The sequence below is a fragment of the Glandiceps talaboti genome, chromosome 1 (genome assembly GCF_964340395.1).
Source record: "Glandiceps talaboti chromosome 1, keGlaTala1.1, whole genome shotgun sequence".
Lineage (NCBI taxonomy): Eukaryota > Metazoa > Hemichordata > Enteropneusta > Spengelidae > Glandiceps > Glandiceps talaboti.
The window spans coordinates 1,497,095-1,517,500 of NC_135549.1; the positions used below are offsets into that span (position 1 = coordinate 1,497,095).

The 20,406-nt window shown below is 34.8% G+C and overlaps 2 protein-coding genes across 3 annotated transcripts in view; one reads left to right on the forward strand and one right to left on the reverse strand.

The window, feature by feature from the left end:
• LOC144434597 (DALR anticodon-binding domain-containing protein 3-like) overlaps positions 1 to 20,406 on the reverse strand; it is a 51,143-nt gene that overhangs the window by 2,078 nt on the left and 28,659 nt on the right. For both annotated transcript variants that reach the window (XM_078123107.1, XM_078123183.1), the window contains one exon: positions 7,353 to 7,421. In XM_078123107.1, coding sequence (XP_077979233.1) covers positions 7,353 to 7,421 — 69 coding nt within the window. The remainder of the gene's footprint in view (positions 1 to 7,352; positions 7,422 to 20,406) is intronic.
• The window catches only part of LOC144434751 (uncharacterized), a 44,939-nt gene continuing 30,348 nt past the window's right edge, over positions 5,816 to 20,406 (forward strand). Inside the window, exon 1 of the mRNA XM_078123274.1 lies at positions 5,816 to 5,913. The gene's annotated coding sequence lies outside the window, so the exon portion shown is untranslated. The remainder of the gene's footprint in view (positions 5,914 to 20,406) is intronic.

Sequence of the window (20,406 nt, forward strand, 5' to 3'; positions counted from 1 at the left end):
TATGACAAAATTTGAAAAGGTGCAAACTGTTTCAGAACACCTTGATGTCCTATGGTAAAGTTGAGAAAGTTTCAGAACACCTTAGTTTCCTATAGTAGTATTCTAACATATATTTAACATATTTTGGTGTCCCATAGAACTCTGTGGAATTTTTCACATATTTTGGTTTCTTATGGTAAAGTTAAAAAAGTTGTAACATATTTTGGTGTCCCATAGAACTCTGTGGAACTGTTCACATATTTTGGTTTCCTATGGTAAAGTTGAAAAAGTTGTAACATATTTTGGTGTCCCATAGAATTCTGTGGAGCTGTGAACACTATCAGCCAATCTCTTACATACAAACAATTCCAGTATAATTTATGTCTGTGTGTCACATTAGTTCTTATACATTTAGGAAATACATCAATGTCATACACTCTGCATTATTTTGTTTTCTCTCCAGACATACAAAGTAAACATGAGGGTAAATAAATAACATCTGTTCACTTATTCTTTTCAATAATTTTGAACATGTCACTTCATTTCACTTTGGAAAGTCAATTTGTACTTATAGCCTTCTCTATATTGATCAATTTAATGAAAATCACTCAAAAAACCACAGCTTTTTCAGAATATAAATCATGCAAAATATCAATAAATTGCATGACAAATAGTTACTTGTATTCATAACTGGCGTTACTACCCCTATTTAGGTATAGGTTGGAATCTATAGTATTCTGATCTATGTAGTATAAAGCTCTATGCATAACATTACAGACACTAGGTACGGGTTGGAATCTATAGTATTCTGATCTATGTAGTATAAAGCTCTAAGCATAACATTACAGACACTAGGTACGGGTTGGAATCTATAGGTTTCTGCACGGTTGTAGCAAGCAGAACCAGTAAACACTATCTTGCAACAGGCTGTCAGTATAACACTATGTTTTTACTTTGCATGCATGTGTGGACAATGCTAGTAAGGGGGAAAATCATATATTGGTTTGGACACTTCTATGAATATTGCAATGGGTGGGTGTGCAAACAAAGTTATTTGTGAGATTATTCCAGTGTTATAGTGCAATGATAAAGAGAGTATTTGTATGTATTTGTTTTTTATAGCTGGTATAGTGTAGGAAATATGTAAATGAGATTGTCTGGTTGATTTGTCAGTACATCATTTGACATATCTCAACATATCACTGAATACAGCAAAGTACAATGACAGTCAATTTCATTGATTTGATAAACAAACAAACATCAATAAATGTAATATCTTATTTTCATATGGTCCATATGATTCTAACTATTCTATGTACAGTATCATCATCTTCTATGTGTGTAATGGCTGCCATGTAAGATTTATCAAGTCATATGACAACATTCTTAAAAAGGGGTGTCCACTTTCATCACTGATTAAGTGTATTGATTTAACCAATGCACTGTTAACCAGATCATACCATTCTTGAATAGGGGTGTCCAGCTTTATTGTTGATCAAGTGTATTGACTTATCCAATAAGTTATCCAGGCCATACCATTCTTGAAATGGGTGATCCACTGTTATCCAAACCATACCTTTCTCGAAAAGGGGTGTTTAGCTCCATCACCTGATAACTGACTTTGTCCAACTACTGTCATCAGGATCATACCATACTTGAATAGGGGTGTTCAATGTTATTCAGGCCATATTATTCTTGAATAGGGGTGTCCACTTTCATCCAGACCATACCATTCTTGAAAAGGGGTGTCCACTTTCATCATGGTCAGGTTTATTGCCATGACAACCAGTCATCCTGACCATACCATTCTTGAAAAGGGGGTGTCTAACTTCACCATGACTATTTACATTTTGTATTATTCTGTCTGGAGATTTCAGATATTCCAATCTAATATAGCTAATATTATCTGCTTACATGATCTATTTGCAACAATCAATTATCACGACATCTAATTGTACAGACTTTGGATTGACAACCTTGTTGAAACCCAGAATGGGAACACAAAGATTTATAAATCTTACTGGTCAAGAATTATCCCTTAAATATTTGCTTAGTAAACATGGTTCACAAAATATGATATAGATATAATATTGATAAGAATCAAAAGGTGTCATCTAAATGTACACAAAGGGTCTCTACTCATTGATGGGTTCTTGCTATCACTATTACAATAATGTTTGATATCTACTTATGAAATATGGATTTGTTTGATTTGTATCAATTCATATTTACACATGACATGTAGGTATTGTGTACTCTAGACAACCAACTTGATGATGAAATGCAATACACATACTTTAATACTAACAGGACACTATGTCCTACTTCTACTCTACAACTGACCTTTTTAGGACATGAATATATTAGTCTGACTTCAATCATTGCCCTCCATAAAAAAAGTGTCTAGCAAACATGGCACCTGTTGGGTGAGTTTAATCAATTATTGCTAATTTCTACAGGAAAGGGTCTAGCAAACATGGCTCCTGTTGGGTGACTTTAATCAATTATTGCTAATTTCTACAGAAAAGGGTCTAGCAAACATGGCACCTGTTGGGTGAGTTTAATCAATTATTGCTAATTTCTACAGGAAAGTGTCTAGCAAACATGGCACCTGTTGGGTGAGTTTAATCAATTATTGCTAATTTCTACAGGAAAGGGTCTAGCAAACATGGCACCTGTTGGGTGAGTTTAATCAATTATTGCTAATTTCTACAGGAAAGGGTCTAGCAAACATGGCACCTGTTGGGTGAGTTTAATCAATTATTGCTAATTTCTACAGGAAAGGGTCTAGCAAACATGGCTCCTGTTGGGTGACTTTAATCAATTATTGCTAATTTCTACAGAAAAGGGTCTAGCAAACATGGCACCTGTTGGGTGACTTTAATCAATTATTGCTAATTTCTACAGAAAAGGGTCTAGCAAACATGGCACCTGTTGGGTGACTTTAATCAATTATTGCTAATTTCCACAGAAAAGGGTCTAGCAAACATGGCACCTGTTGGGTGACTTTAATCAATTATTGCTAATTTCTACAGAAAAGGGTCTAGCAAACATGGCACCTGTTGGGTGACTTTAATCAATTATTGCTAATTTCCACAGAACAGGGTCTAGCAAACATGGCACCTGTTGGGTGACTTTAATCAATTATTGCTAATTTCTACAGAAAAGGGTCTAGCAAACATGGCACCTGTTGGGTGACTTTAATCAATTATTGCTAATTTCCACAGAAAAGGGTCTAGCAAACATGGCACCTGTTGGGTGACTTTAATCAATTATTGCTAATTTCCACAGAAAAGGGTCTAGCAAACATGGCACCTGTTGGGTGACTTTAATCAATTATTGCTAATTTCTACAGAAAAGGGTCTAGCAAACATGGCACCTGTTGGGTGACTTTAATCAATTATTGCTAATTTCCACAGAAAAGGGTCTAGCAAACATGGCACCTGTTGGGTGAGTTTAATCAATTATTGCTAATTTCTACAGAAAAGGGTCTAGCAAACATGGCACCTGTTGGGTGACTTTAATCAATTATTGCTAATTTCTACAGAAAAGGGTCTAGCAAACATGGCACCTGTTGGGTGACTTTAATCAATTATTGCTAATTTCTACAGAAAAGGGTCTAGCAAACATGGCACCTGTTGGGTGACTTTAATCAATTATTGCTAATTTCCACAGAAAAGGGTTTAGTTAACCTGCCACACATGAAGCTGCCCATTGGCTAACATGAACCAATCAATACCCTTTGTAAGCACATGTCTAGGTTCACATGAAATTGATTGTTTGTTGACCATTTCTAAATACAATTTTATTAAGAGATCTGTTTTCAATAAATAATGTTAGTATGTTCTAGTTAACATTGTTGCAAGTATTATAAAGTCCTTTTGTACTTTCTAGTAATTTTGTTACAAGTAAGTCCATACAGCACATTTAGTTAAAAACTGTATGGTTGTAGAACTTTGACAACCTTAGTGTAAATCTTTAAAATGACATCAATATATGCAGAGTACACTCTTCATTAACACTACATTAGAATTCATAACATGTACATGTATTTCCAGTTGGTATTAATGACTTCTGTGTAAATAAAAAATAATGCATGTTCTTCAAGGTTAAATCAGGAAGACAACATAGTTTTCAAGTTCTATTTTTTTTATCAACTGGCCCAGGAGGAAATAGATTGCAGCAATGACGTCCAATGACATCCAAGGTTGTAACCTTAAACATCATAGCCCCTTGCTTCCTTTACAGTAGCTCTATACAAAATGATTAGATATGGCTGGCTCTATCTTTAACTTGCTTCCTAGGAGTTACTTTGTACTAAACGACTGTAAAATTTGGCTGGCTCTATCTTTAACTTGCTTCCCAAGAGTTACTTAGTACCAAATGACTGTAAAATATGGCTGGCTCTATTTTTAACTTGTTTCCCAGGAGTTACTTAGTACCAAATGACTGTAAAATATGGCTGGCTCTATCTTTAACTTGCTTCCCAGGAGTTACTTAGTACTAAATGACTGTAAAATATATCAAATATGACAGCCTCAAGAGAATTGCTCTGAAGACCTCCATTGACATATTTATTTCAATATATATCATGTGACACTTTCCAGAAATATTTGAAGTATCTATGAAATTGTTTTCAGAGAAGATAATAAATTTGGCTACCTCTATATTTTCTTCACACATTTATCTTATCAATGATATATAATGCCAACACTGTGCCCTAAAAATCATTTTAAAAAATGTCGACCCTGCAAACATTTTTGAAAATATCTCATGGTAAATATGTAAAAAGTAAAGAAAACTAGAAATTAATACTTAAATGTGTGATTCAAAAATGCATCTAAAATAGTTCAAAATTGATGTAGTAATCTTGATATTTCAAAACTTGTAGTGAGCAGAAAATCAGGTTGTTATTTCCACTGGAATATCTATAGGTGAGTGGGGTAGATTTTTACCCAACTTTTACAAAAATTACAATTTTTTATATACATAAGTCAATAAATGTGAAACAAAGAGGACTGTCTTGAAAAATTCTACTGTGGTGTGAAACTAGTCAAAGATTTAAACCATATTTGTACTCACTGTAAGTACTGCTGAAGGAGAAAGAAGACTTGATGTAATTTTATGACATAACTGATTTTCATGTAAAACTATTCTATATGAATTTATCCTTTATACCATGCATAAGCCAAAAAATATGGAATTTATAGCCTGGTTGTTCTACATCACAATACATGTTTACATCACTGGTTCTGTTGTGTTTGAAATATGAGTCAAAACATTCAAAATTACCATTACGTTCCCTGATCTTTCTTTGATATTACTGGTGCTGGTATCATTAAGTAATTCTCCAATATTTTTCTTCATTCAGCGTGACATTACTCATGACCTAAGGGTTTTGTCACTACGAGTTGGTAGACGAGTAGTGACAAAGCCCCCCTAGGACATAGTAGTTTCCTTGGCTGAACAAAGAAAAATGTCGGGGAATAACATCATTCTAATTATTTAAAGAAAAAACCACAAGTTATTGACTTTGACTTGGCCCATGTCATGGTGTGGAATACTTTCTAGTCCTAAAATAATTTGACATTCAGGCGTTTCCTCTTAGTTTCTAAATTTAGAAGCCGGTTATGACAGTTTTCAAAGATCATCTAGTAGACAGAAGGATGTATGTGATAATCTGAGAGAAGCACCTTAGCAACCACTTCCCGGGGTAGTGTTGTCAAGGTCATACGACTATCGCTAGGAAGTTTGACATCCTATATGCAGTGGAAGTTGGTTATGTAGGAACTGGAAGTTTGATATCTTTTTACATTGACTGTGTTAGAAAGAGTTAGTCAATGAGTGAGGACACACTTCTATATCCTTAGCTACTATCATATCACTGCGGTTGTACAAGTGGGCTTACTTACAAGTGACTTCTGCGTTTTAAAGGTAAGTAAAAATTTCTTAAAACCACTGTGACATGATCAGTGACATTATTAATTTCCAAACATACTTAGTAGTTCATTTTACATTACTTTGATGGGTACATGAATATCTGAAATCTTAAGTCATGGCACCCTGTTGAGGTTTGTGAACAAATTTAGGGTATACTGTTCGGGGAAGCTGCGTAAGTATTACTATATCCTGCCCTCACCTCCCCTCTTTCTCTATACTCTGGTTCTTAACTAGAGTTTATAAGGAAACCTCTCAGTGAGAACAGACGCATGTAGTAACTAAATGTGGTATAGTAAAATGCATAAATGTAGTATAGTAAATGTACAGAGATACATATGAGTTTGTGGTGAGGATATTATGTAACTGTACGTAATCTATAAAGTAACGTATGGAAAAGACATCACTTGTTGTCTTTCACTCTCACATTGATTAATACTGAAGGGAAAACCCTCTACATATTTGACTTCTTTAATGAGAAAAATGTTGAGTATTTTTAAAGGTACCAGTAGAATATAAGTTGAACACAATTTTGTATTCTCCTTTCAACAACTGTTTAGTCTGGATTCTAGCATGGTATCAAAGGATAGCACTAGACTAGATACCTGGTAGTCTGGATTCTAGCATGGTATCAAAGGATAGCACTAGACTAGATACTTGGTAGTCTGGATTCTAGCATGGTATCAAAGGATAGCACTAGACTAGATACTTGGTAGTCTGGATTCTAGCATGGTATCAAAGGATAGCACTAGACTAGATACTTGGTAGTCTGGATTCTAGCATGGTATCAAAGGATAGCACTAGACTAGATACTTGGTAGTCTGGATTCTAGCATGGTATCAAAGGATAGCACTAGACTAGATACTTGGTAGTCTGGATTCTAGCATGGTATCAAAGGATAGCACTAGACTAGATATTTGGGAGTCTGAATGTCAACGTAGTATCATGATAGCACTAGACTATGTATGTAAGTATGTATGTATGTATCTATATGCATGTATGTACATACGTACATACGTACGTACGTATGTACGTACGTACGTATGTATGTATGTATGTATGTATGTATGTATGTATGTATGTATGTATGTATGTATGTATGTATGTATGTATGTATGTATGTATGTATGTATGTCTGTCTGTCTGTCTGTCTGTGTCTGTCTGTATGTCTGTGTGTGTACCTACATATTTGTATTATCAGATACATAGCTAGTGCTTATAATATTCAATTTCATACATACTGGTTTTCAATTAATGATTACTTCTCCCATATTTATGAAATATAGTATTTTTCTCACAACATAAGAACAAGAAAACACAATTTTATAAAATTAATTTTCTGACAGAACTTCATCGTGCAGAAGTGGAAGGTATTTGAGAGCATCCTATGAGCATTATGATAAAAAACAGTGTAAAGTGAGTAAAATGTAACTTACAGTCAAGACGTGTATTCTTCCATAGTAAGAACTCAAGTCACGACTCAAACTCATCAGGAAATTACAAACCTACAAAATAATCCAAAACATCAAATGATGACTCATTTCATAACAACTGAAAACATGCCACTTTCATGTGAAATCCATTAGCAAAATATGATATCTATAAGTGTTTAGCATATCAATGTCACACAATGATAAACTCAGAAGCTCAATTTCCATGAAAACAACACAATGATACTCTATTTCCCGCTGGTTTAGGCGAGAAGGTCAAAGGTCACAAGCAATTTGAAGTTAGTCTTCATAAATCTCACGACCTTGTGCAATTTTTCAGGAAAGGACCACAATGTACACTTTAATTTGGTAATTCAAAAAACAACCCTAAATCATTGTGCAGTATATGAATCTATGTATAGTACACTTTGTATAGACTTGACGGAGAAAAACTAAGTGAAATTCTCTATCCTTTGGAAATTGATCATTTTTTGACAAAAAAATTCAAAATTCAAAGTGGAAATGACACAACCTCAACAAAAGTGAACAGAAAATTTTTGAAATACTCTGACTAGTTTTCACTCTTTTTATCAATGTAAGAATAGCAGTAAAGACTGTTTACATGAAAAAAAATATCTGAAAGATAAATATTGGGGTTGAAAGAAAAATTATAATTACAAATATAATGAATTCACTTGAAAATACTCAATGCTAAGTTTATTTTCAGCCAAGTTTGTTCAATGATGACCTTGACTGACAATGTATCGGGCAGAAATGCAAGTTTTTGAGTTCTCATAGTGATATTTCTGAATCATATTTTAAAAGACAAGAGTGTCAAAGAAGCAGACTGAACTTCTAATTTTTGTGTTCATATTTTCAACTTTGTAGTTTGCAAACTTTGTTACATATATCATTGTCACTACTGCTCCTCTTTTCTCTCTCAATCTTGTGTTTTGAAGTAGACAATACATATACTTTAGTCTCTTTATGCACAATAAAATAATATCCGATGTCTGTTTGAACTTTTGTTTGTCATAAAAAGAAAGTGTATAACTGCTGTCAAGATTTATAGGTTGACCTTTGACACATCATAAGTTGTGTAAGGGTCTTTTGAAACACATGTATCAACACATTTTTGTCACATGTTTGACCTGAGAGGTCAAAGATTAAAGGTCAAAGGTGCAGTCTTGTAGGCTAGGTGCCATGTAGTGGTGGTACTGCATGGAAAAATCCCAACAACAATGTTGTGACTTTGGGGTCATAACCTATGACCTTTTACAAAGTCTGGAAATAACTTGTTAATCACCACCATTCATTCTTAAAACTGACATTTGCAACACAGCACAGGAAATGATTGCTTTATTTTCAATACTAGAGAGAGTCACATGCAAGGAAGTGCAAGTGGGGTACAATGACATAACATAACATTACTACAGATATATTGTATTTCTGTACACACAACATCTGTGCAATCAACAACCACTGACAATTGCAGTTGCCAATAATATATTGTTATAACTGTTTTATTATAGTATGAATCTAGTTGCAATTTCTCTTTTCACATTAGAACAACAAATGAATAACGAGATAAAAAACAACAAAAAGTCAAATGCATATTTCATAGATTAATAACTATATATGTTGCTGTCATCAAAGATCATCACATTACAAAGTTATGAAGTCATCAAGGCTCATCACCATGCAATGTTACAAAGTCATCCAAATTTGCAACCATGCAATGTTACAAAGTCACCAAAATCTACAAAAATGCAATGCTACAAAATCACCCCAATCTACAACAATGCAATGTTACAAAGTAACCAAAATCTACAACTGTTACAATGTAATGTTACAAAGTCAACACAATTTACAACAATGCAATGTTTCATACAGTCACCAAAATCTACAACCATGAAAAGTTACAAAGTCACCATGGTTTACTATCAAGCAATATTACAAAGTCGTAAAAATTTAACACCCAGATATTCAAATTGACCTTGTCAGTTAACAATAGGACACATCAACACTTACATTAGGATGGGAAGGTCATATTCCCAAATGACTCATAATCACTTACAGGACAAGAGTGGGGGAGGACCATACATGCTGTCACTTGATGAAGTGATGACAACCCTCTCTATATTGAGTTGGACAGCAACATGTGGTACTATAGCTAGACTATTCTACTGTACAACAGTATGACAGCAACATGTGATACTATAGCTAGACTATTCTACTGTACAGTAGTATACCCTCTAGAAAGCTAATTTGACATACCAATGTCACATACCAATTTCTTGTGATGTACCAATATTTGATATTATGCTATCCTTTACTAACTGCGGACTCACAAGAAATCTATTTTTTATCAATTTTACCCAAATTCCTTCATTACAGTGGAGAACAGGGTGTCAAAATGACACTTTTTGAAAATAATTTCAGTTTTTTATGATTGCTAGCTGACAAACATGGCTTCCATTAGAATTGCTAGCTGATAAACATGGCTTCCTTTACAATTGCGAGCTGACAAACATGGCTTCCATTACGATTGCTAGATGACAAACATGGCTTCTGGCCGTTACAATTGCTAGCTGATAAACATGGCTTCCGTTATGATTGCTAGCTGATAAACATGGCTTCCTTTACAATTGCTAGCTGACAAACATGGCTTCCGGCCGTTACAATTGCTAGCTGGGGAACATGGCTTCCATTGTGATTGCTAACTGACAGACATGGCTTCCGTTATGATTGCTAGCTGACAAACATGGCTTCCATTACAATTGCTAGCTGATAAACATGGCTTCCATTACAATTGCTAGCTGATAAACATGGCTTCCATTACAATTGCTAGCTGACAATCATGGCTTCCATTACAATTGCTAGCTGACAAACATGGCTTCCTTTACAATTGCTAGCTGACAATCATGGCTTCCGGCCGTTACAATTGCTAGCTGATAAACATGGCTTCCATTACAATTGCTAGCTGACAAACATGGCTTCCGGCCGTTACAATTGCTAGCTGATAAACATGGCTTCCATTACAATTGCTAGCTGACAAACATGGCTTCCGGCCGTTACAATTGCTAGCTGATAAACATGGCTTCCATTACAATTGCTAGCTGACAAACATGGCTTCCATTACAATTGCTAGCTGACAATCATGGCTTCCATTATGATTGCTAGCTGACAAACATGGCTTCCATTACAATTGCTAGCTGATAAACATGGCTTCCATTACAATTGCTAGCTGATAAACATGGCTTCCATTACAATTGCTAGCTGATAAACATGGCTTCCATTACAATTGCTAGCTGACAAACATGGCTTCCATTACAATTGCTAGCTGATAAACATGGCTTCCATTACAATTGCTAGCTGACAATCATGGCTTCCATTACAATTGCTAGCTGACAAACATGGTTTCCATTACAATTGCTAGCTGATAAACATGGTTTCCATTACAATTGCTAGCTGACAAACATGGCTTCCATTACAATTGCTAGCTGATAAACATGGCTTCCATTACAATTGCTAGCTGACAATCATGGCTTCCATTACAATTGCTAGCTGACAAACATGGCTTCCATTACAATTGCTAGCTGATAAACACACTACCAGAAATAAAATTCTTACTTTCTTGTCTCAAGAAAAAAATTCTTGACACAAGAAAATTAAGAACAAACAAGCATGTTCAAGAATAAATAAGAAAGTTCAAGTATGCAAAATACCAAAATGAATGGAATATATTCTTGACACAAGAATTTTTTCTTGCCCCAAGAATTTGTCAGAAATTTTTTCTTATTGAATCTTAACATCAAGAAAGGCAATTCTCATTATAAGAATCTCCAAGAAATGTACCATACATATTCTTCATATGAGATTTGAATTCTTGAGTTTTCTTGCACAAAAATCTTGGTACAAGAATAAAATTCTTACTTATGCTTGTCAACCCATGCATTCTTAATACAAGAATTGAATTCTTGAGTTTTCTTGCTCAGCAATTCTTCTGACAAGAATAAAATTCTTACTTTTTCTTGTCAACCCATGCATTCTTGAAACAAGAATTGAGTTCTTGAGTTTTCTTGCCCAAGAATTCTTGGTACAAGAATGAGATTCTTACTTTTTCTTGTCAACCCATGCATTCTTGAAACAAGAATTGAGTTCTTGAGTTTTCTAGCCCAAGAATTCTTGGTACAAGAATGAAATTCTTACTTTTTCTTGTCAACCCATGCATTCTTGAAACAAGAATTGAATTCTTGAGTTTTCTTGCCCAAGAATTCTTGGTACAAGAATGAGATTCTTACTTTTTCTTGTCAACCCATGCATTCTTGTTACAAGAATTGAATTCTTGAGTTTTCTTGAGCAAGAATTCTTGGTACAAGAATGAAATTCTTACTTTTTCTTGTCAGCCCATGCATTCTTGTTACAAGAATTGAATTCTTGAGTTTTCTTGAGCAAGAATTCTTGGTACAAGAATGAGATTCTTACTTTTTCTTGTCAACCCATGCATTCTTGTTACAAGAATTGAATTCTTGAGTTTTCTTGAGCAAGAATTCTTGGTACAAGAATGAAATTCTTACTTTTTCTTGTCAGCCCATGCATTCTTGTTACAAGAATTGAATTCTTGAGTTTTCTTGAGCAAGAATTCTTGGTACAAGAATGAGATTCTTACTTTTTCTTGTCAACCCATGCATTCTTGAAACAAGAATTGAGTTCTTGAGTTTTCTAGCCCAAGAATTCTTGGTACAAGAATGAAATTCTTACTTTTTCTTGTCAACCCATGCATTCTTGAAACAAGAATTGAATTCTTGAGTTTTCTTGCCCAAGAATTCTTGGCACAAGAATGAGATTCTTACTTTTTCTTGTCAACCCATGCATTCTTGAAACAAGAATTGAATTCTTGAGTTTTCTTGCCCAAGAATTCTTGGCACAAGAATGAGATTCTTACTTTTTCTTGTCAACCCATGCATTCTTGAAACAAGAATTGAATTCTTGAGTTTTCTTGAGCAAGAATTCTTGGTACAAGAATGAAATTCTTACTTTTTCTTGTCAGCCCATGCATTCTTGTTACAAGAATTGAATTCTTGAGTTTTCTTGAGCAAGAATTCTTGGTACAAGAATGAGATTCTTACTTTTTCTTGTCAACCCATGCATTCTTGAAACAAGAATTGAGTTCTTGAGTTTTCTAGCCCAAGAATTCTTGGTACAAGAATGAAATTCTTACTTTTTCTTGTCAACCCATGCATTCTTGAAACAAGAATTGAATTCTTGAGTTTTCTTGCCCAAGAATTCTTGGCACAAGAATGAGATTCTTACTTTTTCTTGTCAACCCATGCATTCTTAATACAAGAATTGAATTCTTGAGTTTTCTTGAGCAAGAATTCTTGGCACAAGAATGAGATTCTTACTTTTTCTTGTCAACCCATGCATTCTTGAAACAAGAATTGAATTCTTGAGTTTTCTTGAGCAAGAATTCTTGGTACAAGAATGAAATTCTTACTTTTTCTTGTCAGCCCATGCATTCTTGTTACAAGAATTGAATTCTTGAGTTTTCTTGAGCAAGAATTCTTGGTACAAGAATGAGATTCTTACTTTTTCTTGTCAACCCATGCATTCTTGTTACAAGAATTGAATTCTTGAGTTTTCTTGAGCAAGAATTCTTGGTACAAGAATGAAATTCTTACTTTTTCTTGTCAACCCATGTATTCTTGAAACAAGAATTGAATTCTTGAGTTTTCTTGCCCAAGAATTCTTGGCACAAGAATGAGATTCTTACTTTTTCTTGTCAACCCATGCATTCTTGTTACAAGAATTGAATTCTTGAGTTTTCTTGAGCAAGAATTCTTGGCACAAGAATGAGATTCTTACTTTTTCTTGTCAACCCATGCATTCTTGTTACAAGAATTGAATTCTTGAGTTTTCTTGAGCAAGAATTCTTGGTACAAGAATGAAATTCTTACTTTTTCTTGTCAACCCATGCATTCTTGTTACAAGAATTGAATTCTTGAGTTTTCTTGAGCAAGAATTCTTGGTACGAGAATGAAATTCTTACTTTTTCTTGTCAACCCATGCATTCTTGATACAAGAAATGAATTCTTGGGGTTTCTTGCCCAACAATTCTTGGTACAAGAATGAAATTCTTACTCTTTCTTGTCTATCCATGAATTCTTGGGGTTTCTTGCCCAACAATACTTGGTACAAGAATGGAATTCTTACTTTTTCTTGTTCAGCCATGCATTTTTGAGTTTTCTTGCCCAACAATTCTTGGTACAAGAATGAGATTGTCAGTTAGACTCCATGCACAAACAAAAGGATATATCCCTTTTGTTAACAGTGTGTCTCCATTGGTCAAGCTTGTATATATGGCCATATATGGAAGTGTGTGGGCAGACCTGATGCTTTCTGGGATAGCATCATTTGGCTCCATTTTTGAATTCACAACTGCACACCACACTTTGTTAGAAGATTGACAACATTGTCATTTTTGATCCTGCATCATACATCATAAGCTTGAAAAGATGGTTTAACCTTGACCGGTTTTAGAAAAAAAGATTGTACCCAGCCTAGAGAGTGGCTTCTGTTGTGTTCAGAGTCTATCAACAAGTTTAAAAACGAAGACGTTAAAGAAGCAATCTGAAAGGCATTCTTTGGTAAGTGCAATTATTTCACATTCTTCAGAACTTTGAATCTGTATAAATGTTATCATGGTCATTGTTACACTGGGCTTGAAGTTTAAAGTTTGACTCTCCTGCCAGTGAAAGGTCTTGCAATGTCATCAAATTTATCCTGTAAGCAATGTTTAGTACACTTCACTCAATATACTCAAAGTCTAACTAACACCATGTAAATAAACCTTATGCAATCTTGAGCATGTGTACTTAGAAAAGGTGCAGATTAGCATATATTGACTGACAGATCAGCCATTGTGGGTGTGGCCTGGCCTACATGTAGGTACATTTTACATTGCCATGAAACTTGCCTAGCTACATGTACATCTCCAGAAGTAACATCCTACATAGCCCAGTAACTTGTCTTGTTTTACTATCTCAAGAAGCTCTCAACACTTAGTACAAAGACAAGGTCATGGGCAACACTTAACAATAGATATAATTATTAAAATGTACTCGATTACTATGGAAGTCTTTGACAACTTTTGAGACAATTTCTTTCTTGTTCACTTTCCAGGTTGGTTACCATGACAGTGTAGCTCAAGCCTACCTCTTCCTTGTACAACTTGTGTCACCATATTGTTGTATGGCTGCGAGTCATGGATAATCTCTAAGGATATGGAGAATAAAATCAACTCCTTTGGCACATCATGTTACCGTATAATGTTAAACATCAAGAGGATTGACAAAGTACCAAATGTTACTATCTACAATCTTACGGAGACTGTGCCCCTTGTCGAGAGAGCCAGGAATCGTCAACTGAAATTCCTTGGACATGTACTGCGCATGCCTGATGGGGAGCCTGTCAAGGAGTATGCATTGTATGTCCCAAAACATGGAAAGAGGAAACCTGGAAGGCAAAGAACCCTGTTCTCAAAATACATCCACTATCTTCTGGGAGATGCAGATGGCATGCTGAATCATGGTCAACTGTCAGAAATGGCTCAAAACCGTTGTGGCTGGAGGAAACTTATGGTCGACTGCTGCACAGCCGAAAGATGATGATGACCTCTTCCTCGAAGAACAGGTACTTCAGGACAAATTTACTAATCCACATGACATGAAGAACACATCGTATACTATAGGAAGAAGCTGAAGGAACTCCATAGATACATTGTAGTACCTAACGAACGATGACAGCGAGTGGGAACAATTGTTGTTTAACTTTTTAATTTGATCCTCATTTTCCCAACTTGTAGTTTTTTCTGTGCAAAGAAATTCCTCCTGATAGAAAGAGCATTTAATTTTTTAAAGATTTTATTCAAGTTAATTAGATCATGGGCACTGATGAGAAATGGACTGGAAACAACAGCCTGGTAAAGCTATAAAGTTATGATGATTCTCTGTTGTCTGTCTGTCAGCCTTTTCTATTTCAACTTCTTCATCGACCTTTTTTTCAAAGTTACGTTGTCACTTCTTTTCTGAAATCAGAAGTCAGATTACTTTGATATTTGGTACACTGGGAATGGCTATTTTCTGCACAGGTCAATCAGGATATTTGACTTCTTGTCCAAAGTCATTGGTCAGATTGCATTGACATTAATTGTGCACATCCCTATTTTTAGTGGATATTTTGGATAAAAAGTAATGCACCCAATTGACAGGGAATAAATCAGTTCTACCATTTGTACACAATTGATTTCCTTTGATCTTTTGCTTGCTTTCCAGTCCATTTCTCTCCAATGTCTATGATTTGTTTGATTTTTAATATTTTAAGTAAAAATTGAAATTCATTCAGGGGCAATTGAATATGAAGTCTCCCTATTGCAATTTAAGATTTCTGTTGCCATCTAAATTACAGAAAGTGTGCATTTCTTGGGTAGGTACCCTGTTGCTGTCGTAAAATAGGCTATTAGCAAATTTTCTGGGGTTGTCTGTCAATGTCATACTTTTATCCTTGAGCTTGTGAAATCAAGGTCCATTAAGTTTTGGGGCAAGCCCAGTGGACTATTTCAATGGACTGAGGCCGTTTAAGTTAGGCTAAGATTTCATTTCACTGTAACAAGATAAATGTATGATGGCATTTGAAAGTATTTAAAGAAGATGAAACTGGTTGAAGTGTTACATGACATTGAAATGTTATATTATTAGAAGAGTTCAAAAAATATTTAATGACAGTTTTATTGACTTACATGTATATTGCCATTATTTATGTAAATAAAAGTTTTAAAATTTACAAGTTTTGTTTGGGGCAGATTTTTCATTAAAGGGGACTGTATTTATGGAAATCATTTTTTCCATATAATGAGTACTTTTCCTTGAATATTCTCCAGATAAGAATTCTTTTTCTTGCATATTCTTGAGACAAGAATTCTCTTTCTTGAATATTCTTGAGACAAGAATTCTCTTTCTTGAATATTCTTCGAACAAGAATTCTTTTTCTTGAATATTCTTGGGACAAGAATTCTATTTCTTGATTATTCTTGAGACAAGAATTCTCTTTCTTGAATATTCTTGAGACAAGAATTCTTTTTCTTGAACATTCTTGAGACAAGAATTCGCTTTCTTGAATATTCTTGGGACAAGAGTTCTATTTCTTGATTATTCTTAAGACAAGAATTCTTTTTCCTGAATATTCTTGGGGCAAGAATTCTTTTTCTTGAATATTCTTGAGACAAGAATTCTCTTTCTTGAATATTCTTCGGACGAGAATTCTCTTTCTTGAATATTCTTGGGACAAGAATTCTTTTTCTTGAATATTCTTGGGACAAGAATTCTCTTTCTTGAATATTCTTGGCACAAGAATTCTCTTCCTTGAATATTCTTGGGACAAGAATTCTATTTCCTCAATATTCTTGAGACAAGAATTCTCTTTCTTGAATATTCTTGGGACAAGAATTCTCTTTCTTGAATATTCTTGGGGCAAGAATTCTTTTTCTTGAATATTCTTGGGGCAAGAATTCTCTTTCTTGAATATTCTTGGGACAAGAGTTCTATTTCTTGATTATTCTTAAGACAAGAATTCTTTTTCCTGAATATTCTTGGGGCAAGAATTCTTTTTCTTGAATATTCTTGAGACAAGAATTCTCTTTCTTGAATATTCTTGGGACAAGAATTCTCTTTCTTGAATATTCTTGGGACAAGAATTCTTTTTCTTGAATATTCTTGGGACAAGAATTCTCTTTCTTGAATATTCTTGGCACAAGAATTCTCTTCCTTGAATATTCTTGGGACAAGAATTCTATTTCCTCAATATTCTTGAGACAAGAATTCTCTTTCTTCAATATTCTTGAGACAAGAATTCTCTTTCTTGAATATTCTTGGGGCAAGAATTCTCTTTCTTGGATATTCTTGGGACAAGAATTCTCTTTCTTGAATATTCTTGGGACAAGAATTCTTTTTCTTGATAATTCTTGGGACAAGAATTCTATTTCTTGAAAATTCTTGGGACAAGAATTCTCTTTCTTGAATATTCTTGGGACAAGAATTCTCTTTCTTGAATACTCTTGGGACAAGAATTCTTTTTCTTGATAATTCTCGGGACAAGAATTCTATTTCTTGAAAATTCTTGGGACAAGAATTCTCTTTCTTGAATATCCTTGGGACAAGAATTCTCTTTCTTGAATATTCTTGGGATAAGATTCCCTTTTCTTGAATATTCTTGGGAGAAGAATTCTTTTCCTTGAATAATCTTGGCACAAGAATCCTCTTTCTTGATTATTCTTGGGACAAGAATTCTGTTTCTTGAATATTCTTGAGACAAGAACATATTCTTGAGAATATTCTTGGGACAAGAATTCTCTTTCTTGAATATTCTTGAGACAAGAATTATTTTTCTTGAATATTCTTGAAACAAGTTCTTAGGACAAGATTTTGGGTAAACCTGGCATAAGAAAAAAATTCTTGATATAAGAATTTATCGGTTAGAATTTTCAAGAATTGCAATTCTTAACCTACTGATTCTTGTCTCAAGAATTTTTTTCTTGTGTGAAGAATTTTTTTCTTGTCTCAAGAATTTCATTTCTGGTAGTGCATGGCTTCCAGCCATTATGATTGCTAGTTGATAAACATGGCTTCCTTTACAATTGCTAGCTGACAATCATGGCTTCCATTATGATTGCTAGCTGACAATCATGGCTTCCATTACGATTGCCAGCTGACAAACATGGCTTCCATTACGATTGCCAGCTGACAAACATGGATTCTATTACGATTGCTAGCTGACAAACATGGTTTCCATTACAATTGCTAGCTGACAAACATGGTTTCCATTACAATTGCCAGCTGACAAACATGGCTTCCATTACAATTGCTAGCTGATAAACATGGCTTCCAGCCATTATGATTGCTAGTTGATAAACATGGCTTCCTTTACAATTGCTAGCTGACAAACGTAACATGGCTTCCCTTATGCAATGCCAGAAGATTAACATTGCCAGTACAAATGTAATATGAATACTAAATATGAATTGTAGCTTTCATTCAACAAATGGTAAATTACTATAGAAGGGTCCTCCACTAATAAAAGATAAGTTTTCTTGTTGTGGGTGGGTCCTCAGGTGCAAACATACGTATAAGGGCAGTAATATGGTGGATGCTCAGCTGCAAACATACGTATTGGGGCGGTAATATGGTGGATGCTCAGCTGCAAACACATGTATTGGGGAAGTAATATGGTGGATCCTCAGTTGCAAACATACGTATTAGGGCAGTAATATGGTGGATCCTCAGTTGCAAACATACGTATTGGGGCAGTAATATGGTGGATGCTCTGCTGCAAACATACGTATTAGGGCAGTAATATGGCAGAAGCTCAGCATATTAGGGCAGTAATATGGTGGATGCTCAGCTGCAAACATACGTATTAGGGCAGTAATATGGTGGATGCTCAGCTGCAAACATACATATTGGGGCAGTATATGGCAGATGCTCAGCTGCAAACATGTATTGGGGCAGTAATATGGCGGATATGCTCAGCTGCAAACATACGTATTAGGGCAGTAATATGGTGGATGCTCAGCTGCAAACATATGTATTAGGGCAGTAATATGGCGGATGCTCAGCTGCAAACATACGTATTGGGGCAGTAATATGGTGGATGCTCAGCTGCAAACATACGTATTAGGGCAGTAATATGGTGGATGCTCAGCTGCAAACATATGTATTAGGACAGTAATATGGTGGATGCTCAGCTGCAAACATACGTATTGGGGCAGTAATATGGTGGATGCTCAGCTGCAAACATACGTATTGGGGCAGTAATATGGTGGATGCTCAGCTGCAAACATACGTATCATTGGGCAGTAATATGGCGGATGCTCAGCTGCAAACATATGTATTAGGGCAGTAATATGGTGGATGCTCAGCTGAAAACATATGTATTAGGGCAGTAATATGGTAGATGTTCAGCTGCAAACATGTACTGGGACAGTAATATGACAGCTCCTCAGCTGCAAACATACGTATTGGGGCAGTAATATATCACACTACTGACGATAATTTAACACATTTCTTTCCACTTTGTCTATCATACAGTAAACTTATACTCTAAAATAGATCATTTAATCCTTCTGGAAGTTTAGTTCAGTATTATAGAATCATTTCAAACCAACATATATGATTTCTTTGGATGATTCCTTTGACGTTCTAAACCAACTTAAAACTTTTGGGAATTGATCTGTCAATCTGGAATTTTTTGTCTGATATGTTTATCTGATACAGAACCAGACAATAGACACCTAGTCAACAACTTACAGTGCACTTTCACAGGTTAAGTAGTACAAGTAGTCTAAGTTGTGTGTAGATGTCACTTTGATACACTTTACACTATCAATCTGTACAAGTACTATTCTTTACACTCTCATTTAGTCGTGTTAGACTTGTTACAGCAGGTCCATGTGCTGACATACATCAGCCACATGATCATATTAAGTAGAAAGAACAGGTGAAAGTACGATAGTAATCATGCAATCAGTCAAAATGACAGTGGAATGAATAAGAATAATACTTATAATGATACACAATAAAGATAAATTTGATTGTACAAATAATATTATCAGCATTGTTTGGTCTAAAACAAATATTATCATCACAAACTCTACTGTTACTTGGACACCTGTAATGTATCATTTTACCTGTGAAAGTGCCATGACAATGTTGTCAAGTGTAAGAAGCTGGGTCAGTTCATCAAAATATCACATCAGCATTTCTCAACAGATGGATGAAGTGATAAAACATCACGTGAGGAAATCAAAATGAACCTGAATTGAGGTCGAAAGCTTGGTAAACAAAATTACAGGAGGACTACATTCATTTGGTGTCTTCGTGTGTCATTGACAGTGGGCGTATTTCATTGGACGTTATCCAACACAAACAGTTTTAGCATCAATTGAAAATATTTCTTCTTTTCTTTGATTCTATGAGACATCTTTTCCACAGTACATGTACTGTCA